The sequence below is a fragment of the Cervus canadensis genome, chromosome 18 (genome assembly GCF_019320065.1).
Source record: "Cervus canadensis isolate Bull #8, Minnesota chromosome 18, ASM1932006v1, whole genome shotgun sequence".
NCBI lineage: Eukaryota > Metazoa > Chordata > Mammalia > Artiodactyla > Cervidae > Cervus > Cervus canadensis.
Genome location: NC_057403.1, coordinates 12,456,317 through 12,478,223, shown reverse-complemented (window position 1 = coordinate 12,478,223; position 21,907 = coordinate 12,456,317). Strand labels below are relative to the sequence as shown.

The following is a 21,907-nucleotide window of genomic DNA, read 5'->3' as shown; positions in this document are numbered from 1 at the left end:
CCCAAAAGGTTTCAGCAAACCATATTTAAAAGCTAAGTGGAAGAGGATACTTTAACTTGAAAAACATCATGTACTAAGGCATATAGCCTCATTCTGGGAAAGATTTAGGACAGGAGGAGAAGGGGGCAGCAGAGGATGAGACGGTTGGATGGCATCAATGGTCAGAGTTTGAGCAAGTTCTGGGAGACAGTGGAGGACAGGGAGGCCTGGCATGCTGCAGCCCACGGGGTCACAAATAGTCAGACACGACTTAGCAACAAGAACGCATATGCACAGAATCTAGAAAAATGGTACAGGTGAGCCTATTTGCAGGGCAGGAATAGATGCAGATGAACGGACCTGTGGGCACAGCGGGGGAAGGAGAGGGAGGGAAGAGCTGAGAGCTGCGTGGAAACCCCCGTTACCATGAGCACAACGCGGGGCTCAACCGGCGCTCTGGGACGACCCAGAGGGTGGGGTGGCGGCGGGGAGGGGGGCTCGGGGGGGGGACACGTGTGTACCCGCAGCTGACTCATGTGAATGTGTGGCAGAGACCAGCACAACATCGTGGGAAGCAGCCATCCTCCAGTTAAAGATAAATAGAAGCGAGGTTGGGCGGGGGGTGGTCACAGGTCTGAGGTCAGTTCACACACAGTTCTCTGGCTGCCTGATAATCAGGGAACAGGATTCACTTAGGCTCCAAGCGGCCTGGGGCTATGAGCTCAGGGTCATCCCGTTGTTAACATCTTCTGTTTGGTGGCGGGAGGGAGGTTCACATCTGCAAAGCAGCTCAGGAAATGTGCATCCAGCAGGTCTCTCTGGGTACGTCAGAGGGGAGTGCCGCAGATGCTGTGGGGGACGGCCTGTCCCCTCCCCACACGAGACGCCCGAGGGGTCCTGCTCATTTACATTTTTTTTTGTAAATATGAAACATAAATACACATGATTCTATAACATATATACATGAATAAATAAATGTGGGAGAAGAGCCAAGACGTCCACACAGAATTCCAAATAACTTATATAAATACTCTGCTGTCCAAAGAAGGGGTGAACTCCCCCGACTCCTTAAGAGTGTGCCATGCCTCGTGACCCCCACCGGAAAACTGAAGGGTGGAAAGGTAGGGAAAATCAGGGTAGATTTACAGCGGAGAAGCCCGACAAACACGTCAACCAACTAATCAACGTTAACATCAACGCTGATAAATTGTGCTGTATTGGTGTTTATTCTTGATGTGATGTAATTAAAAATGGCACTTTACCTCTCCCCAAATCTCAAAACTGTATTTTAATTATGAAAAACACATCAAGGCAAATATCAATAGAAGGGTATCCTGCAAAAACGCCTGTGTGTTCATGGCTTCAATCACGTCCAACTCTTGTGACCCCCCCAAGGACTATAGCCCACCAGGCTCCTCTGTCCATGGGATTCTCCAGGCAAAAATACTGGAGTGGGTTGTCATGCCCTCCTCCAGGGGATCTTCCCGACCCAGAGATCGAAGGTGCATCTCCTGCATTGCAGGCAGATTCTCTACCGTCTGGGCCACCAGGGAAACTCTGACAAGTACTCAAAAATCGTCAAGGTCATCAACGCCAGCTAAAGTCTGAGAACTATCAGAGCCGGCTTGGGTACATTCTGAAACAGTCATCTTGGTCTACACAAAGTGACGACCAGGTATGACCTGCGTCAGCTTCTTACCCTACAAAGGGGCTCTGGTGCAAACGTCAAAGCAGCTGGGACCCTCAACGGCCACCCCCAACCCCCGCTCCACTCTTAAGGGGTCAGACAGAAATAAAGGTCCATCCGAAGTCAGACTCCAAAGTGAAAGTTGGCTTTAACTTGTTCTCCAAAGCCCAGAGTTTGACACGTCACACACTACTGGGAGGATTCATGGTGAATGAGGAGTGGCTGCCCCCAAGATGTTTTCCCTGGGGTCAGCAAGCTGGGAGGTGGACAGCTTAAATCCAGAGAACACCCCCCTCCACTGACACTGAGGTCCCTAGGAGGACCTCAAAGACCCCACTCGGCTAAATAAAGCAAGGAGGGACAATGCCTTGAGGTGAGCCATCTTTGGGGCTCACTGTATTACACGGACTCCTTAAAGATACCATGGAGGGCTTCCCAGGTAGCTCCGTGGTAAAGAACCTGCCCGCCAATGCGGGAGACGCGGGTTCGATTCCTGGGTCGGGAAGATCCCGTGCAGAAGGGAATGGCAACCCACTCCAATATGCTTGCCTGGAGACTCTCACGGACAGAGGAGTCTGCCATCCTGCAGCCCATGGGGTCGCAAAAGAGTCAGACACAACCTGGCAACTAAACAACACAACAGCCCAGCCCCAGACATCCTGTCTTAAACGAAATGGGTGTGGCCTGAGGCTCAGGAATTTTAAAAGTTCCTCCAAGTGATTCCAACCTGCAGAGAAATTTGTGAATTACTGGGGTAGGACCAATCATTACTGTGGTAAACATTTTGCAATATATGTGCATGAAATCAACACATTATACATCTTAAACTTACGCAGGGTTGATGATTCTCTTAAAAAAAAGCTGGGGAAAAACAGAAAGAAATGCTTTGGGAGAGAACCATTCACGTGGAGACTCAAGGCACAAAAGAGCTGGTCTTACTATTAACCGAGACGGGCATTCTTTTAATTTTTATTTTTTACACAATTTTCAAGGGTCCCAGTTCATTTACAGTTATTACAAAACATTAGCTGTAAATTCCCTGTGTTGTGCACAACATCCTTGTAACCCAATAGCTGATATATCCCCCGCCCCTAAATTACCCCTCTGCACCAGCTGCTGGCAACCAGTACCTTATTCTCTATGTGTGTCTGCTTCTCTTATGTTATATTCAGTAGTTTGTTGCCTTTTTAGATTCCAGATATCAGTGGTAAGATAGTCTTTTATTTGTCTTTCTCTGTCTGACTTATTTCACTTTAGCATGTGTAATGCTTAGTTGCTCAGTCATATCCGACTCTCTGTGACTCAGTGGACTGGAGCCCGCCAGGCTCCTCTGTCCATGGGATTCTCCAGGCAAGAATAGAGAAGGGGGTTGCCATACCCTCCTCCAGGGGATCGTCCCAACCCAGAGATTAAACCCAGATCTCCCACATTGCAGGCAGATTCTTTACTGTCTGAGCCACGGGGAAGCCTAAGAATGCTGGAGTGGGTAGTTTATCCCTTCTCCAGCAGAACTTCCCAACCCAGGAATTGAACTGGGGTCTCCTGCATTGCAGGCAGATCTTTTACCAGCTGAGCTATCAGGGAAGCCCTCACTTTAGCATAATACCATCCAATTCTAACCATGTTGCTGCAAATGGCCAATATTTGCTCTTTTTTATGCCTGAGTGATATTCCCCTGTATAAATGCATCACATCTTCATCCATTCATCTGTTGGTAGACACGTAGGTTGCTCCCATATCTTGGCTATGGTCATAGAGATACAGGTATCTTTTCAATGAGAGCTTTTGTTTTTATCCAGATATATACCCAAGAGTGGACTTGTTGGGTCATATGGTAGTTTTATTTTTACGTACTTGTTCTTTTTTTCTCTTTCTCATTTTTTAAATTATGAAAGTATAACAACACGTTTATAGGAGACTTGGAAAATACAGAACAAAGTTACATATAGTTCCACTATACAATTATGTTTAAGCAGATAAATTATGGTTTTTGGGGTTTCAATATCAAAGGAGTTTTTAGGTTTTTGAGAAACCCCCGTAATGCCTTCCACAGTGACTGCACCAATTTACATTCCCATCAACAGTGCACGAGGCTTTCCTTTTCTCCACATCCGAGCCAACACTTCTCATTTGTGTTCCTTTTGATGATGGCTATTCTGACAGGTGTCAGCTGAGCTCTCACTGTGGTTTTGGTTTGCATCCCTTGGTGATTAACGATGATTAACTTTAGAACACTGGAGAAGATTGGGTGGAGAGGGAGGTGGGAGGAGGGGATCGCGATGGGGAACACATGTAAATCCATGGCTGATTCATGTCAGTGTATGACAAAAACCACTACAATATTGTAACGTAATTAGCTTCCAACTAATAAAAATAAATGAAAAAAAAAAAAACAACAACTTTAGAACACTGGAGAAGATTCGTTTGGTAACAAACAGGTGTATATACTATGGGGCTTCCCAGGTGATGCTAGTGGTAAAGAACCCGCCTGCCACTGCAGGAAACACAGGAGACGTGGGTTTGATCCTTGGGTTGGGAGGATACCCTGGCGGAGGGCACGGCAACCCGCTCCAGTGTTCTTGCCTGGAGAATCCCATGGACAGAGGAGCCTGGTGCAAAGAGTGAGACATGCCTGAGCAACAGAGCATGTAAATACTGTGAATTCATTGGAATCCAGATAAGAGCGTGTCATGGAGAGAGTCAGCTGAACAAGCAACAGCAGCCTGCTCAGAGGGTGGTCGGTGCGTGCCAGGTCAGGTAAAATTAACACACACACACACACACCCCCCGTTGCTCTGGGCCCACCAGGTGAGGGCTGTACCCACCCGCGGGTCTTCCCCACAGGTGAACCGAGGCCGACAGAGCATCGTCACCGGAAAGGCGGGCAGGGGCGGGGCGGGCAGGTGCGGAGAGCCGCTGCTCCGCGTCTACCCTGGGTGGGCCGGCGCAGCGAAGCAGCCAATAGGCAGCAGGAACGTCACCGCGCGGATCCCCCAAAGGCCGTCACCACGTGCTTGCCGGCTGGGATCCCGACCTAGAGGTGAGGAGTCAGGGCGGTGGGCGTCTCCTCCTGCCTTCTCCCTGGAATCTTCCTCTCCCTGTTTTTCTCCCTTCCTGGTTGGAACCTACTCGCCGAGCCCTCCTCTCTGCTCCCACTCTCTCCAGCTAGACTGGTCGGAGCCCAGGGACCAGAGATACCCTCAGCGAGAAGGAGGTGTCCCATTGCTCTGCTTTGATGAAAAAGTCCACCCACAAGACACATCTGTTTGGGGTATTTCGGCACATCTCTCAGCTCTTCCCAGCCTCTAGGCCTGAAGTTGTTTAGCTGCTGAGTTGTGTCTGACTCTTTGCGACCCCATGGACTGTAGCCTGCTCGCCTCCTCTGTCCATGGGGTTTCCCAGGCAAGAGTACTGGAGTGGGTTGCGTTTCCTCTTCCAGGGGATCTTCCCGACCCAGGGATCGAACCCGGGTCTCCTGCATTGGCAGGCGGATTCTTTACCACCTGGCAAGCCCCTTGGTCTAAAGTGGAGGAGGAAATTGGGGTGCTCTGACTTGAAGGTCAGAACCAGCTGATGTGTGTCCATGTCTTAAAGGAGCCTGGGGGTGTTATTGTGTTAATTCTGCTCACTCACTGTGGCGTATGGTCATCAACACGCTCTACGACACCCCACAGTCCTGAGGGTGCTCTTTGTCTCGGGAGGAAACCGACTTACTGAGTGAAACGCCTTTGCCTGGGGGCACCAAGACTCGATATTATAACGGGGTCTGATTTCAGGCCCTGTAATCCTAACAGCTTCCGTGGGATCACTCAAGACCCCGTGCAGCAAATGAACTTATCTCCTAAATAAAATGAACGCAGAGAGAGAGAACGCAAACGTAGAGAACACGTTTCTCCAGTTGCTGCCCGAGGGCTCCGAGTGGAGACTAGTCTCTCGCTGCAGAGCAGGGGCTCAGGGCCCTTGAGCATCAGGAGCTGAGGCTCCCGGGCCCCGGAGCTCTGCCGCATGGGCTCAGCTGCCCTCGACATGGGGGACCCTCCCGGGATCGATCCCACGTCCCCGGCATTGGCAGGCAGACACTTAGCCACTGTACTCCCAGGGAAGTCCTCGGAATACCTTTATACCAAAAGTCTTTACTGTGTGCAGCTGGAGGTTACGTTAACAAGCGCAGCCGGAAACAACTGATCTGAAAAGCCTGTGACTGATTTCCAGTAAGTGACGGGAACCTATTTGTCAGTTCCGCCGAGCCTAGCCTGTTAGCCAGCATCACTCACTGGCAAGTGTTTGCAATCTTATTCTATGACTTCCCCGAGGGCTCGGCAGGTGAAGAATCTGCCTGCAATGCAGGAGACCTGGGTTCAATCCCTGGGTCGGAAAGATGCCCTGGAGGCGGAAACAGCAGCCCACTCCAGTATTCCCACCTGGAGACTCCCATGGACAGAGGAGCCTGGTGGGCTATAGTCCTTGGGGTCGCAAACAGTCACACACATCTGAGCAACTAACTCTTCACTCTTCTAACAGGTCCCATTGGCTTTGTTTACCAAAGACTACTTTTCCATTCTAGCTGAGCACTCTCAGCCTTGCATCAAGATGAGAGAAGCCAAAATAGCCCCCTTCTCCAATTACGGACTGCAGTGGTGTTTCGAGCAGCTGGGCGAAGAGGAGTTCCAGACGTTTAAGGCCCTCCTGAAGGAGCACGTGTCAGAACCGGCAGCGTGGTCCCTGCCGCTGGCCCAGGTGGACAGGGCCGATGCGGAGTCCCTCGCCTCCCTCATGCATGAGCATTGCAGAGCCTCTCTCGCCTGGAAGACATCCATCGACGTCTTTGAAAAGATGAGCCTGTCGGCACTGTCTGAGATCGCAAGGGACGAGATGAAAAGTGAGTGAGATCGGGGCAGACCTCGGGGATAGGGGAAACGGGGGGTGACCTCAAGTTCCCAGGGGATGGGGAAGGTACTGTTGGTTCCTCGGGGGTTGTGGGGGGGAGTCCATCTCTACCGCAGTACTCTGAACTAGAACTCACTCACTGCTCAGCCTGCCTCGCTGGAAACCCAAGTCATCTCCAGCCCGTGAAACAATGAAAGAGAAGACAGATCTGCCCAGTGGGTTAAAGGCAGCAGACGGGACTTGGAGCCAAAAGTGCCAAGCCAGGGCTCTGGTGCCCCCGACATGCGTGACTTCTGGCAAATTCTCTCCTTCTCTACATCTGGGGAACAGTAATCGTGCTGCTTATACATGCTGTTGGCAAGGTCCAATAAGAAAGTGAATCTTCATCTTGTTTTTCCTTAACTAATTTTCTGTCTGGAAGACCTGTCCTTCGGAGTGAGTGGGGTACGGAAGTCCCCCACTGCTATCTTGTTGCTGTCCATTTCCCCTCTGATAGTTGCTAGCGTTTGCCTCATGCATTGAGGTGCTGCTATGCTGGGTGCATGTATCTTTATAATTGTTACATCTTCGTCTTGGACAGATCCCTCAGTCATTATGTCGTGGCCTTCCTTGTCTGTTGTGTTGTGTATGTGCTCAGTCGTGTCTGACTCTTTGCAACCCCATGGACTGTAGCCTGCCAGGCTCCTCTGTCCATCTTCCTGGAGTTTTCCAGACAAGAATATCGGAGTGGGTTGCCGTTTCCTCCTCCAGGGGCTTTTGCTGACCCAGGGATCAGGCCCAAGTCTCTCACGTCTCCTGCATTGGCAAGCAGATTCTTTACCACTAGCACCACCTGGGGAGTGCCTTATGTCAAAGTCTGTTCTATCTAATATGAGTATTGCTACTCCTGCTTCTTTTGACGTCCGTTTGCATGGAATATCTTTTTCCAGCCCTTCACTTTCAGCCTGTGTGTGTCCCTAGGTCTGAGGCATTTTTAACAACACTAACAGCTTTGGAATGGGTGTCTCCCTTATTTCTTGCCTTAGATTTAGAGACTAAGGTTCAAGGAACTTCTCTAAGGATTGCCCTCCCTCGTAATGTTGGTACCCATATTCCAGCATGTGGATTCTAGCATATCCATATTCTAACCAAAATTCTGTGGTTATCTTAAGGTATTTAGGAGAAGGCGTAGAAAAAAAAATTAGCTCTCCTTTATCAGGAGGAATTCTCTCCTTCAACTGTGGACAAAAACTTAAGAGTCCCAAGTGTGAGCATCCAAATTGGCTCTAAAGACTTACAGGTAGTACACGCCTAGATGTAGCTCATCCGTTGTGGCTGTAAAGGGCTTGAACAGTTTTCCTTATGAGCCTCAAAAAAAATCCCTGGGTGGAAAACATGTTAGTAGTATTCACAGGAAATTGTTGTTGTTCAGTTACTCAGCCATGTCTGACTTTGAGACCCCATGGACTGCAGCACGCCAGGCCTCCCTGTCCATCACCAACTCCCGGAGCTTGGTCAGACTCATGTCCACTGAGTCAGTGATGCCATCCAACCATCTCTTCCTCTGTCGTCCCCTTCTCCTCCTGCCTTCAATTTTCCCCAGCATCAGGGTCTTTTCCATTGAGTCAGCTCTTTGCATCAGGTGGCCAAAGTATTGGAGTTTCAGCTTCAGCATCAGTCCTTCCAATGAACACCCAGGACTGATTTCCTTTAGGATGGACTGGTTTGATCTCCTTGCAGTCCAGGGGCCTCTCAAGAGTCTTCTTCAGCACCACCATTTGAAGCATCAATTCTTTGGCGCTCAACCTTCTTTATGGTCCAGCTCTCACATCCACACATGACTACTGGGAAAACCATAGCCCTGACTGTAAGGACCTCTGTCAGCAAAGTGAAATCTCTGCTTTTTAATGTGCTGTCTAGGTTTCTCATAGCTTTCCTTCCAGGGAGCAAGTGTCTTTTAATTTCATGGCTGCAGTAACTGTCTGCAGTGACTTTGGAGCCCAGGATAATAAAATCTGTCACTGTAGGAAATGAGGGTTACAAAATCAAAATAAGCGTGGATGTTGACTGATCAGTACCCCACCCGCGCCGCCGTGTTGAGACTGTCATGGGCCCTGTGTCTCTATTTTCCTTGCTGCAGACGAATCGGGGAATGAACTGAGATGTGTGGGTTCCCTTCAGTATTTTGGGCTGGGGATGCTTTCACCCCTGATGAGGGTAGCTGCCGTGACGTTATTGAGACACTGTCTCACCTGTCCTTGATTGCAGAGTATCTACTGGCTGAAATAGCAGAAGATTCTGCACCAGCAAAGACTGACCAAGGTCCAAGCGTGAAAGAACTGCCAGGTTAGTTGGGGGTCACGGGGAGAGAAGAAGTGGTGGAAAAATGGATGTGTGTGAATTATGCTGCTCTTAACATTTATATTCAAGGATGTGATTGTGGAAAAATTTTTTTTTGATGTGGACCATTTTTAAAGTCTGTATTGAATTTGTTGCAATATTGCTTCTGCTTTATATTTTTTTTTGTTTTTGTTTTTTGGCCCTGAGGTATGTGAGATTTTAGGTCCCTGACCAGGGATCAAACCCACAACCCCTGAATTAGAAGGTGAAGTCTTAACCACTGGATCACCTGGGAAGTCCTGGTAGTGATAACTAAGGTATTAGTGGGGCTTCCCAGGTGGTTCAGTAGTAAAGAATCTACCTGGCAATGCAGGAAACCCAGATCTGATCCCGGGATCAGGAAGATCCCCTGGAGGAGGAAATGGCAACAAGGACTGTAGCCCGCCAGGCTCCTCAGTCCATGGGGATTCTCCAGGCAAGAATACTGGAGTGGGTTGCCATTTCCTCCTCCAGGGTACCTTCCCCACCCAGGGATTGAACCCTCATCTCCTGCGTCTTCTGCATTGCAGGCAGATTCTTTACCCCAAAGATACAGTAGCAAGCAGCAAAGCCTCTGGCACAGTCTATAGCGGGGAGACAGAGAAACAGGTAAAGCCTCAGGTGTGAAGTGCGGGAAAGAGAGGTTCAGTTAAAGGGACACAGATCTATTTCCCAGGACATCCGTCTGCTCTGAGAAAGTGATCTTAGGGACAGAGATCCTTATATGCACATTGCTAGGAAGAAACGAAAGCGCCCCAGAGGCAGGCTGGCTGTCTTCGCATCCACTAGGTCTGCAGTCTTTGTTTTACATCTTTGCTTGTTTCTCGATAAAACCCTCTCTTCACACCCAGTCCCATTCTTCCCCTCTCTTCCGTCCCACACAGGCCCCAGAGGGGACCCACGGGACTCCTGGGACTACCGGATCCACGTGATGACGACATTCTCCACCAGGCTGGACACACCCCAGCGCTTTGAAGAATTTGCCTCCGAGTGTCTGGACCCGCACGCGCTGTCGGGAGCATTTAACCCAGACCCCCGGGGGGGCTTCCGGCCTCTCACTGTGGTTCTGCATGGACCCCCGGGGGTCGGGAAGTCCACGCTGGCCCAGAGGCTCCTGCTGTTCTGGGCGCAAGGCGACCTCTACCAGGACTTGTTCTCCTACGTCTTCCTTCTCCGCGCCAGAGACCTCCAGGGGTCCAGGGAGACCAGCTTCGCGGAGCTCATCTCCAGGGAGTGGCCGGACGCCCCGGTGCCGGTGGAGAAGGTCCTGTCCCAGCCCGAAAGGCTCTTGATCGTGGTGGACGGACTCGAGGAGCTGGAGCTCGCCTTCGGAGACCAGGACTCCAGCCTGTCGGCCGACTGGGCAGAAAGGCAGCCCGCGGCCGTCCTGGCGCACAGCCTGCTGAAGAAAGTCCTGCTCCCCGAGTGCGCCCTCCTCCTCACTGTCCGGGACGCAGGCCTCCAGAGGCTCCAAGCCCTGCTCCGGTCTCCCCGTTACCTGTGGGTCGGGGGCTTCCCAGTGGAACACAGGATGCGGTTGCTCCTCCGCGGTGGGAAGCACGGCCATTGGAAGACGCGAGCGTGGCACACGGGGGCAGACCTCCAGGAGGTGCTTGACCAGTATCAGGTACCCGTGGTGTGCGCCCTGATCCGGGAGGCCCTCGAGCTGCAGGGGGAACCAAGGCAAGGCCTTCCCACCTCCAGCCAGACCCTCACGGGCTTGTACGCCACTTTCGTGTTCCATCGACTGACTCCCAAAGACGCTGGGCGGCGCGTGCTGAGCCAGGAAGAATGCATTGCCCTGAAGGGCTTGTGCCGGCTGGCCGCGGACGGCGTGTGGAACGCGAAGTTCGTGTTTGACGCCGACGACCTGGGCGTCCACGGGCTGCAGGGGCCCGAGCTCTCCGCCCTGCAGCAGGCGAGCATCCTTCTCCCCGATGACCGCTGCAGAAGGGGCTATGCGTTCTCCCACCTCCGCCTCCAAGAGTTCTTTGCGGCTTTGTTCTATATCCTGCGAGGCGTCGAGGGAGACGGGGAGGGCTGCCCTCTGTTCCCACAGAGCACCAAGAGCCTGACGGAGCTCAGGCAAGTCGACCTCAACGCCCACCTGGTCCAGATGAAGAGGTTCCTGTTTGGCCTCGTGAGCAGGGAGGCGATGCGGGCCCTGGAAACCCTCCTGGGCTGTCCCGTCGCCCCTGTGGCTAAGCAGCAACTTCTGCACTGGATCTGCCTGCTGGGTCAGCATCCCGCTGCCGCCGCCGCCCCCCCAGACTTGCTCGAGGCCTTCTACTGCCTTTTCGAGACGCAGGACGGCGAGTTTGTTCGCCTGGCCTCAAACGGCTTCCGAGAAGTGTGGCTGCAGTTGAACCGGCCGATGGACTTAACGGTGTCTTCCTTCTGTCTCCGGCATTGCCAGCAATTACGGAAAGTTCGACTGGATGTCAGAGAGACACCAAAGGATGAGTTTGCCGATGCATGGCCCGGGGCTCCCCAAGGGTGAGTGCCCCACCTCTGCCGTTCCCATTCTTGTATTTCTTTCCAACACAAGAGAGGTATAACTGACCAAAACTGCAAGTATGTAAGGTGTATGACTTGGTGTTTTGACGTACCTGAAATAATCACCGTCAAGCTAGTCAGCACACCCATCTCCTCATATAGTTACGATTTTCTTTGTGTGTGAAAACACCTAAAGACAGTCCCCCTGGGTCTGCATCATTGTGTTAACACTTTATATCTCCAGAATGCATTCATCTGGATAACTGCAACTTCATACCCTTAGGCCAGCGTCTCCCAGTTCCCCACCCCCAGCCCCGGGCAACCACCGCTCCACGCTTGGCTTCCATGAATCTGACTGCTTTAGAATCTAAGTGAGACCGGACACATCTCTCCGTGACTGGCTTATTTCACTTGGCACAATGTCCTCTAGTTCGCCTCTGTTATGGCCAATGGCAGTGCCTCCTTCTTTTTTCAGGGCCGAATAATATTTCATTGTGTGTGTGTGTATACCACATTTTCTCTTTTTATGTATGTACTTTTAATTGGAGGACAATTGCGTCACAGTTTTGTACTGGTTTCTGCCATAATGCACATGAATCAGCCAGAGGAATGCACATGTCCCTGCCTCTGAACCTCCCTCCCATCCCCACCCCATCCCACCCCTCCTGGTCATTGCAGAGAGCCGGGCTGAGCTCCCGGCGTCCCACGGCACATTCCCACCAGCTATCTGTTTTACGTATGCTAATGTCCATGTTTCGAGGCTACTCGCTGAACTGAGCCCAGCCTCTCCGTCCCCCACTGGGTCCACAAGTGTGTTCTCTAGCTCTGTGTCTCTATTCCTGCCCTGCTAATAGATGCATCAGTACCAGCTTTCTAGATTCCATATATGTGTGTTAACATGCGATATTTGTTTTTATCGTTCTGACTTACGTCACTCTGTATGGTAGGCTCTGGGTTCATCTATGACTTTGGAACTGACTCCGTTTCATTCCTTTTTGTGGCTGAGTAATATCCCACTGAGTATGGATGTATCACACCTTCTTCATCCCACCCCTCTATCGGGGGACACCAAGGTTGCTTCCGTGTCCTGGCTATTGTAAACAGTGCTGCTCTGAACACTGGGGTACACACACATTTTCTTTATCCACCGATGGACACTTAGGTTGCTCTGTATCTTGACTGTCGTAAATAATGTACAAATACCTCTCTGGGATCCTGATTCCAGTTCTCCCGGATACATCCCCCAAAGTGGGATTTCTGGATCATACGGTAGAGGGTGAGATGGTTGGATGGCATCCCCGTTTCAATGGACACGAACTTGGGGGCAAACTCTGGGAAACAGTGCAGGATGGGGAAGGCTGGCATGCTCCAGTCCGTGGAGTCACAGAGTCGGACATGACTTGTCGACTGAACAAGAACAACAAATGGTAGTTCTAGGTTTAATTTTGGGGGAAGTTCCACACCGTTTTCCATAGTGGCTACACTTTGATGTTCAAGAGGGAGCCAGAACTCAAGCACAGATCTTACTTGAGAGCTGACGGTCTGCCCCGTGGGTATGGAAGTGTTCCGGAGGCAGTTTGGTTATGACAACACTCCTCCAGACCATGAGATCAGATCCACTGGGAGCCTCTGAGAGCCTCCCCATCCTAACAGCCCGACTTCTGTCCTTGGGCACGGATGAGGCAGTTGCTCACGTCAGAATCCATCCCATGTGAACAAATGTTGGTTTCCTTCTCTGCTATAGGCTGAAGATGAAGACCCATGATGAGCGCTGGCAAGACCTCTGCTCCATGCTCAGCATGCACCCAAACCTACGACAGCTCTACCTGAGCGGCAGCGTCTTGACCAAGGAGGCCATGAAGACCCTCTGTGCCAAGCTGCGGCAGCCAGACTGTAAAATACAGAACCTGATGTGAGGCTTCCCGACCCCGTACACCCCCCGTTGCATGGCTGTGTCGTGGCTCTCCTCTCCTACCTACTGATCTATAGAATGTATTTGTAGGGAATAAGGGCTGTGGAAGGTGTAGGAACCAAGTTCCCAAAAGTACAGGTGGGGAATGACTAAGGATCTTGTGAAGGGATTACTAAGGTGGGTTCATTTACTCAGGGTTTTGAAGGATGAATAGGAGTTGGTTAGTGGGCGGGGGGCGGGGGTAGTGAGGGCGGCTCATTTCAGTACTGTATTCATCGATACCACATATTTACGTTGTCTGTCTGATGAATCATGTGTCAGTACCTCCATCAGTGCTGTGATACAAAACACTTTAGGTGCCATACGTATAACCTACATATGTGTCTATACATACGTGTAACACTGGACATCGAAAATGAAAATACAATGTAAAAAAGAAAACCATAAATATAGGTATAATGATTCACACTTGAGAATGAAGAAGCATCAATAAGGTTGCTTTATGGATTCCTGGGTAGGAAAGATCCCCTGGAGAAGGAAATAGCAACCCACTCCAGTCTTCTTGCCTGCAGAATCCCATGGACAGAGGAGCCTGGCGGGCTACAGTCCCCGGGGTCCCAAAAGAGTCAGACATGACTTTGCAACTAAGCCACAACACACGGTAGCCCTGCCAAGACACTGATGAATGAATCGTTACAAAATTTGTATGGCATCCGTATTACGGTCACAATCGTATTACAATATTGGAAACATTGCTATATTTTAAAAAAACTCACTTTTAATGATTGGCTGACAGGCTGTTTCTCTGGGTATAAGAGAGAAAAGCATTCTGTACAGTAATGTAATTCTTTGAAAGCAAAGTTCTAAAATAGCAAGAAAACAAACACATCATTGATTTTATACTGAATAGCACTCACCTTATTCTTGTGTATGGATAAGCTGTCCACTTCAATACCAGTTTTACATACGATGGTCTACATGTGTGTTTTTATATTTATTGAAAGAAAAAACCCACATACACATGAACTGGTGTGGTTTAAACCTGTGTTGTTTGAGGAGCAACTGTAAATGCAAATAATGAAAGAGCAGAGTCGAAATGGGAAAAGAGTGAGAAGGAAAGATGAGGATACAATGAAACGTCGCCCAGACGTCTTAACTCATGTTCCCGTTTCTCTTCTGTAGATTTAAGGGGGCTCGGGTTACCCCTGGTCTCCGTCACCTCTGGATGACTCTGATCGTCAACCGAAACATTAAGCACTTGGACCTGACGGGCTCCAGCCTGAGAGAGGAGGAGGTTCTGATGGCGTGTGAGGCCCTCAGGCACCCGCACTGCGCGCTGGAGTCTCTGAGGCGAGTCAGGCGCTGGGGACGGCTTCCGCTTCCTGGGGTTCAGGGCCTTAGTGTTTCACTTTTTATTTTGACATACGCTTTCGCAGAAAGCTGCTGAGGTTTGACAAAGGCTTGGCAGTCTGGGTATGGCTGGCGGGGATGAATGCACAGCCGTGTGTATGTAATAAACGCCGCCAAACTGTACACCGAGAAAGGGTGAAGATGGTACGTTTTGTGTCGTGTGTATCTCACAGTAAAAAGCACGTTCCGGGGGCTTCCCTGGAGGTGCAGCGGCTAAGACTGTGCGCCTCCAATGCAGGGCGCCCAGGTGCGATCCCTGGTCAGGGAACGAGACCCCGCGTGCCGCCACTAAAAGCCCAGTGCGTGTACAGCACGTGGAACTCTGCTCGGGGTCCTGCGGCAGCCTGGACGGGGGGGCGTCGGGGGCAGAGTGGGGCTGACCGAGCCCCCCACACACACACGGTGATTCGGGCGTGCACAGTTAGTGTCGTCGTTCACCATTCCAGAGACATCCCAGTTACTGCCCGTTTGTGATGTCCTGGCTGTGTGTGTTGCCAGTTAGATTCGCTGGGACTAAAAACCAGGGCTACTTGGTGCTTTGGGTGTATTTTGAGACAGAGAAACATGAGGTCTGTTCAGCTTTATTGACTGACATCCCTCAACCCTGTATTATAAACACCAAAATTGCTGAAAGAATACATCTTAATGATTGCTACCAAAAAAAGAAAAATGATCCTGTGTGACGTGATAGAGATGTCAGCTGATGCTACCTTGGCAGTCACACCGCAAAGTATCAACATATCACATCAGCCCGCTGACACCCTGAACTCACACAGTGTTATAGGTCAGATAAACGTACAAAAGTCAGCTGGTGGTCACTGCTGTGAGTAAAGTAATATGGGGACAAGAGGACGGGGCAGAGGAGGGCAGGCAGGCATGGTAGGGAAGGTGGTGAGACCAACTTACTCGGATGAGGTGGCATCCCGGAGGGTGAACGGAAAACTGAACCACAAAAAGATCCGAGGCTGCGAAGAGGCACAGCAAATGCTGGGACCCTCGGGCCAGAGCAGAGAGCGCCCAGGAACCAGCCAAAGGGACGGGGCGGCTGATGGGGGCAAGGTGGGCTGCTTCTGGGGAGAGGTGGGGATGTACTTCACGTTGCCTGTCTCTGCAGGTTGGATCACTGTGGATTAACCCAAGCCTCTTGCCGGGCGATCTCCCAAGTGCTTGCTACATCCGTCAGCCTGAAATCCCTCAGCCTCATGGGAAATAAGGTGGCGGACCAGGGCGTGAAGTCTCTCTGTGACGCCATGAAGGTCACACCCTGCACCCTGCAGAAGCTGATGTGAGTGGTACTTCTGTTCACCAGACCTATCTTCCCTTGCAATCGTCCAAGTCACTGGGGTGGGGTGGGGTGGGGCGGGGAAGGGAGGGGAGCTGGCTGACGCATAAGCTGAGGGTTAGAATGGGGAGGGAGGACCTCCTGTGGGGAGCTCTTTGTGGGAGTTTGTTTATGTCTGTTTTAATCACTAAGTCATGTCCGACTCTTTTGCGACCCCATAGACGGTAGCCCACCAAGCTCCTCTGTCCATGGGATTCTCCAGGCAAGGATACTGGAAGGGGTTGCCGTGCCCTCCTCCAGGGGATCCTCCCGACCCAGGGATGGGACTCACGACTCTGGGGTCTCCTGCACTGGCAGGTGGGTTCTTCACCAGCCGAGCCGTCATCTCCTTTCTGGTCTCTCTCCTCGCAGCCTGGGGAACTGCGGGCTCACAGCCGCCGCCTGCCAGGACCTGGCCTCCGCTCTCATCGAGAACCAGAGCTTGACACACCTGTGCCTGTCGGGCGATGAACTGGGGAGCGAAGGCATGAGCCTGCTGTGTCGGGCTGTGAAGCTCCCCAGCTGCGGTCTGCAGAAGCTGGCGTGAGTCCACCCCGCGGCCCCCAGAGCGTCCACAGCTCTATTACAGTGAGCGCAGAGCAGTGGGGAGACGGTCCTGCCCCCTCCCGACAGCTCCTAGCCTGGAACGTTCCACCTCTGCCCCTGTGTTTCCTTCAAGCGGGAAGTCCTCATTCACCCAAACACAGCCGCGTCTCTTTACTCCCGGCAGTCCTGTTCTGTAACGTTGCCATGAGTACGGGTCGGGTGAACACAGGATGAGTGACTCTCCTGGGAGAATACAGGCTTAGGTTCCTGGGCGCCTCTGGGCACAGCATTTTTTAAAAATTTCTTTTACTGAAGTAGAGTTGATTTAGCATGTTGTGTTAATTTCTGTTAATTGCGCAAGTGACTCAATTCTTTTTCAAAACGCTTTTCCATTACGGCTTGTCACATGATGTTGAATATGCTTCCTGTGCTATGCGGTAGGACGCTGTTGTTCACCCATCCTGCATGTAATAGCTCACGTCTGCTGACCCCAGACTCCCAATCCTTCCTCCCCAAACACCCCTGCCCCTTGGCCACCACGTCTGTGGGTCTGTTTGGGTTTCAGAGAAAAGTTCATCTGTGGTGTATTTTCTTCAGTCAATACCTAACCTTGTCTTGTGTGTTTCTGTTTACAGACACCTTATGTAATACATATTATTGAATCATTAACGTTGAACTCAGGCTTCCCTGGGGACTCAGTGGTAAAGAATCCGCCTGCCAATGCAGGAGATTCCTCCCTGGGTGGGGAAGATCCCCTGGAGGAGGAAATGGCAACCCGCTCCAGTATTCTTGCCTGGAGAATCCCATGGCCAGAGGAGCCTGGTGGGCTACAGTCCATGGGGTTGCCAAGAGTCGGACACGACTTGGCGACTAAACAGCAAACGTGGAACTCACGGCCCACAGCACTGCACCTCGTGCCTGCAGGGAGCTAGGGAACACACACGTTTTCTCTAAGGCACCTTCCAGCCTCCGTACCCTCAGCGCCGTCCCCGGGGGCCATCTGAAAGGCCGAGGCCACACTGAGGCACACACATGACCGTCCTCTGTGTGTGCCCGCAGACTACACGCGTGCAGCCTGGACGTGGCTGGCTGTGGCTTCCTTGGCTTTGCGCTCATGGGCAACAGACATCTGACACACCTGAGCCTCAGCATGAATCCCCTGGAAGATCCCGGGATGAACCTTCTGTGCGAGGTCATGATGGAGCCATCCTGTCCGCTCCGGGACCTGGAGTAAGCTTCCCCGCTTGTCGGAGATCGAGTCTACCGTACGGGGGCCTGAGGCTCTAGACGGTCGGAAGAGAGGGCGCCCCGAGTTAGTTCTAGGGCCCGTCTCTGCGCCCCCGTCTTGCTCTCCCTCCCCCCACCTCCAGCTCTCCCCGGCTCTCCCTCCCCTCCCCCTTCCCGCTTCTCGCAGTTTGGTGAAGTGCTGCCTCACCGCCGCCTGCTGCAAGAGCCTGTCCCACGTGATCATGAGGAGTCAGCGCCTGAGAAGCCTGGATCTGGCCGCCAACGCCCTGGGTGACGAGGGGATTGCAGCGCTGTGCGAGGGACTGAAGCAGAAGAACTCCCTGACAAGACTCGGGTACGGTCCTGCGACCACCTCCCAGAGGGCTGGGTGCAGGGGGAGGGGACCCCAGACATGACGTCGCTCCCACAAAGAGCGGCTTCTGTTCACTGTCCCATCGAATGAGAGCCCAGCCTCGGCAGAGGGGCAGACCAAGGCATCCAGTCCGACTGGGCCCCTGTATATGCGTGAATGAGATAGTGAATGCCAGAGAACATGGTCTGGAGGTGGTAAGAACTAAGTAGGTAAGGGTTTGCTGGACACAGCGCCAGATGGTGGTGGGGTACAGGCCCTGGCATTGCTGGCCTAGTGAGAAGGATGGATCAAAAAGCAAATGAGGACACGGGTGGAGCCCACACTCTCGAAAGCATCAGAATCACCCGAGGCTTGTTAGAACAGCGTGCCGGCATCTGCAGTGGACTATTACGCAGCCCTGAAAAAGGATGAGCTAATGCCGTCTGCAGCAGCGTGGATGGACCCAGAGATGGTCACACTGAATGAAGTGAGTTGGGCCGAGAAGGACAGATGCCACATGATGTCACCTAAATGTGGGGTCTTGAGAAACGGTCCAGCGAGCTTACTTATGAAACAGAGACACACTCATGGACAGGAGACAAACTAACGGCTAGCAGAGGGCCAGGGGCGGTGGAGAGGGATGCGTGAGGAGGTGGGGATTAACATACACAAAGCACTGGGCATGAAACAAAGAACCAGCAGGGGCCTACTGCAGAGCCCGGGGAAGGCTGCTCAGTATTCTGTAATAGCCTCTGTGGGAAAAGAATCTGAAAAACAGTGGAGTTATGTATGGTGTCACTCAGTCACTTTGGTGCACCCCTGCAGCTAATGCATTATAAATCAACCAGTCGGACACGACCGAGCGGCTGAACTGAACTGAACTGATACTCCCGTAAAAAATGCTCAACAATTAAAAAAGACCTCCCCACTGGTAACCACTAGTTTGTTCTCTGTACCCGTGACTCCCTTTCTGCTTTCTTCATTCATTCACTTTATTTTTTAGATCCCACACTTAAGTAGGAACATACAGTGTCTGTCTTTCTCGGGCTTCCTTCACCACGCATAATACCTTCCAGGTCCAGCCATGTTGTTGCGGATGGCAAGATTTTGTTCTTTTATAGCTGAATCGTATTCCATGGCACTTTTTAAATTGCAGTAGGGCAATTCCCTGGGGGTCCAGTGGTTCAGACTCTGTGCTTCCAAAGTGGGGGGCATGGGCTCGATCCCTTGTTGGGGAACTAAGATCCCGCATGCCGTGTGGCACAGCCAAATAATAATGATGATAATAATAAGAGATATCTCTTTAAAATAAAATTTTTAAAAATGTTGTATAGGCAAGAATACCAGAGCGGGTTACCATTCCCTTCTCCAGGGCATCTTCACGACCCCGGGATCGAACCTGGGTCTCCTGCATTGGCAGGCAGATTCTTTACCATCTGAGTGCACCAGGGGGAGCCCAAATAATGATAACAAATAAGAGACAGCTATCTAAAATAAATAAATAAGACTGTAGTGGAAGTCAAATACCGGTTGGAGGGAGGCTCTCAGATGGCAGGGTCTTTCTTGGCTGTGCTGACCCTGCAGGTTGGAGGCGTGTGGACTGACCTCCGAAGGCTGCAAGGCCCTCTCCGCCGCCCTCACCTGCAGCCAGCACCTGGCCAGCCTGAACCTGATGCACAACGACCTCGGTCTCAGAGCAATGACGACGCTGTGTTCGGCCTTCATGCATCCCACATCTAAGCTACAGACCATCGGGTGAGTCCCCAGAGATGGCTTCTGAAATGCAAACATACAAACAAAATGTTTGTTATCTTCCAAAAAAACCAAAAGGAGAATTGCTGCAGGGTCCGGCCATCCCACTTGTGGCCTTGGTGGTAGTCTGGTTGCCAAGTCGTGTCTGACTCTATTGTGAGCCCATGGACTGTAGCCTGCCAGGCTCCTCTGTCCATGGGGATTCTCTAGGCAAGAACACTGGAGTGGGTTGTTAGTCCCTTCTCCAGGGATCTTCCTGACCCAGGGATGGAACTCGGGTTTCCTACGTTGCAGGCAGATTCTTTACCATCTGAGCCACCTTGGAAGCCCTAAAAAATACAGAATTTGATTTTTTAAACAGGGTGGGGGCTGAGTTTTATTCTAGGGGGGAGGCACTTTCTGTTCGCAACAGTGCAAGAGGTTTCAGACCCTTGGGCAGGGTGGTGTCCAGCAGTGCTGAGGAAGGGAGAGGCGTCAGAAGCAAATTCCCAGAGTAAGGAGGCCCCTTTCTGCCCCCTCCCCAGGCTGTGGAAAGAGCAGTACCCGGCCCGAGTAAGAAGGCTGCTGGAGCAGGTGCAGAGACTAAAGCCCCACGTGGTTATCAGTGACGCCTGGTACTCAGAGGAGGAGGAGGACCGGCGCTGGTGGAGATCCTGAAGCCGGGAGGACCCTCCGCCCACCCCCGCTCTGCTGGGGACCCTTCAGGAGACGGGTGACGACTCCTGAGCCTCACAAAGCCTCACTGGTGGTGGTTCCCGAGTATCCACTTCAGCCCGGTTGTTGGTGTCTGCCTCTGACGTCCTGGGACCTCAGCTATCTGTGAAGCGTGTGCCCTACCTGAACACGTGGGGAGGACTGAATAAACACTGAGCATTTGGAAGAAGCATCCAGTGCCTTCTTGACTGATGGGGGTGTGACTCCAGAGCAGACGAGGGAGGACTTGGGTCTTTAAAAAAGTCACAACTCTCTTGATGTTTTAAAAATTTTTTTAAGTGCATATCTGAATTTCAAAGGAGGATGTGACTATCACTGAACATCAGAGGTATAAACACAATGTTGAATTTATCGCTTAGTGTAGTAAAGAACTGGTCTGCCAGAGTCTCCTCCTCAAAGCAACCACGAGGTAGGTAATATTTTTCCTGTTTTACAGAGAAGGAAACAAAGACCGATGGATGTTGACATTGGTCTGGTGTCACAGAAAGTCATTTAGTCATCCAGAGAAAACTCTGTAATTTGAAAAAAACAAACAGAAAAAACAACCCTGCACCCCAATAATCTTAGGAGCACTATTTACAATAACCAAAGACAACAACAACCTAAGTATCCATCGAGAGATGAACGGATAAAGAAAACATACAATGGAATATTCCTCGGCCATAAAAAGAATGAAATCTTGCCATTTGCAGTGACGTGGGTGGACCCAGAGAGGATCACACTAAATCTGTCAGAAAGAGAAAGGCAGATGCCGTGTGGTTGTCATTCGACGTGGAGTCTAACATACGATGCACGGTTACGTGCACGTTTACTTCTAGATTTGCAGCAGGGAAAGGCAGGGCAAGAGGTCAGGGGCCCACTTCTGGAGGGGCCCATCGCCTCTCTGCCACCCCGGGGACTGTAGCTCACCAGGCCCCTCTGTCCACGGGACTCTCCAGGCAAGAATCCTGGAGGGGGTTGCCATTTCCTCCACCAGGGGATGTTCCCGTCTGCATTGGCAGGCGGATTCTTTACCACTGAGCCACAGGGAAGCCCTGGAGGGTGACCCTTTGCAAACCCAGGGGCATCGCCCTGACCACCCCAGTACGTCTGGCCGCGGTGGGTCTGGGGCCCTGGGGTGGGGGCATCCGTACTGCGTCCTAGATGACTCTGGGCTCTTCCCTTGTCATTTTCTCCAGGTGGATAAAGTCGGGGAGGGGGGGGAGGTGAGGCCATGTCAGCTGGTCCTCTAAGCCACAAGTCCCCGAACGCCTGGCCTGGGGTCAC

The 21,907-nt window shown here is 51.7% G+C and overlaps 1 protein-coding gene across 1 annotated transcript; it reads left to right on the top strand.

Annotated features, from left to right (window-relative positions):
• Positions 1-6,234: 6,234 nt before the first annotated feature.
• NLRP5 (NLR family pyrin domain containing 5) lies at positions 6,235-20,808 on the top strand. Its single transcript, XM_043434691.1, has 11 exons — positions 6,235-6,545; positions 8,801-8,878; positions 9,796-11,407; positions 13,152-13,319; positions 14,502-14,669; positions 15,844-16,014; positions 16,423-16,593; positions 17,656-17,826; positions 18,011-18,178; positions 19,760-19,930; positions 20,452-20,808. Exons 1-11 carry the CDS (start codon positions 6,257-6,259, stop codon positions 20,582-20,584), a joined length of 3,300 nt encoding a protein of 1,099 aa, XP_043290626.1. The 5' UTR covers positions 6,235-6,256; the 3' UTR covers positions 20,585-20,808.
• Positions 20,809-21,907: the final 1,099 nt, after the last annotated feature.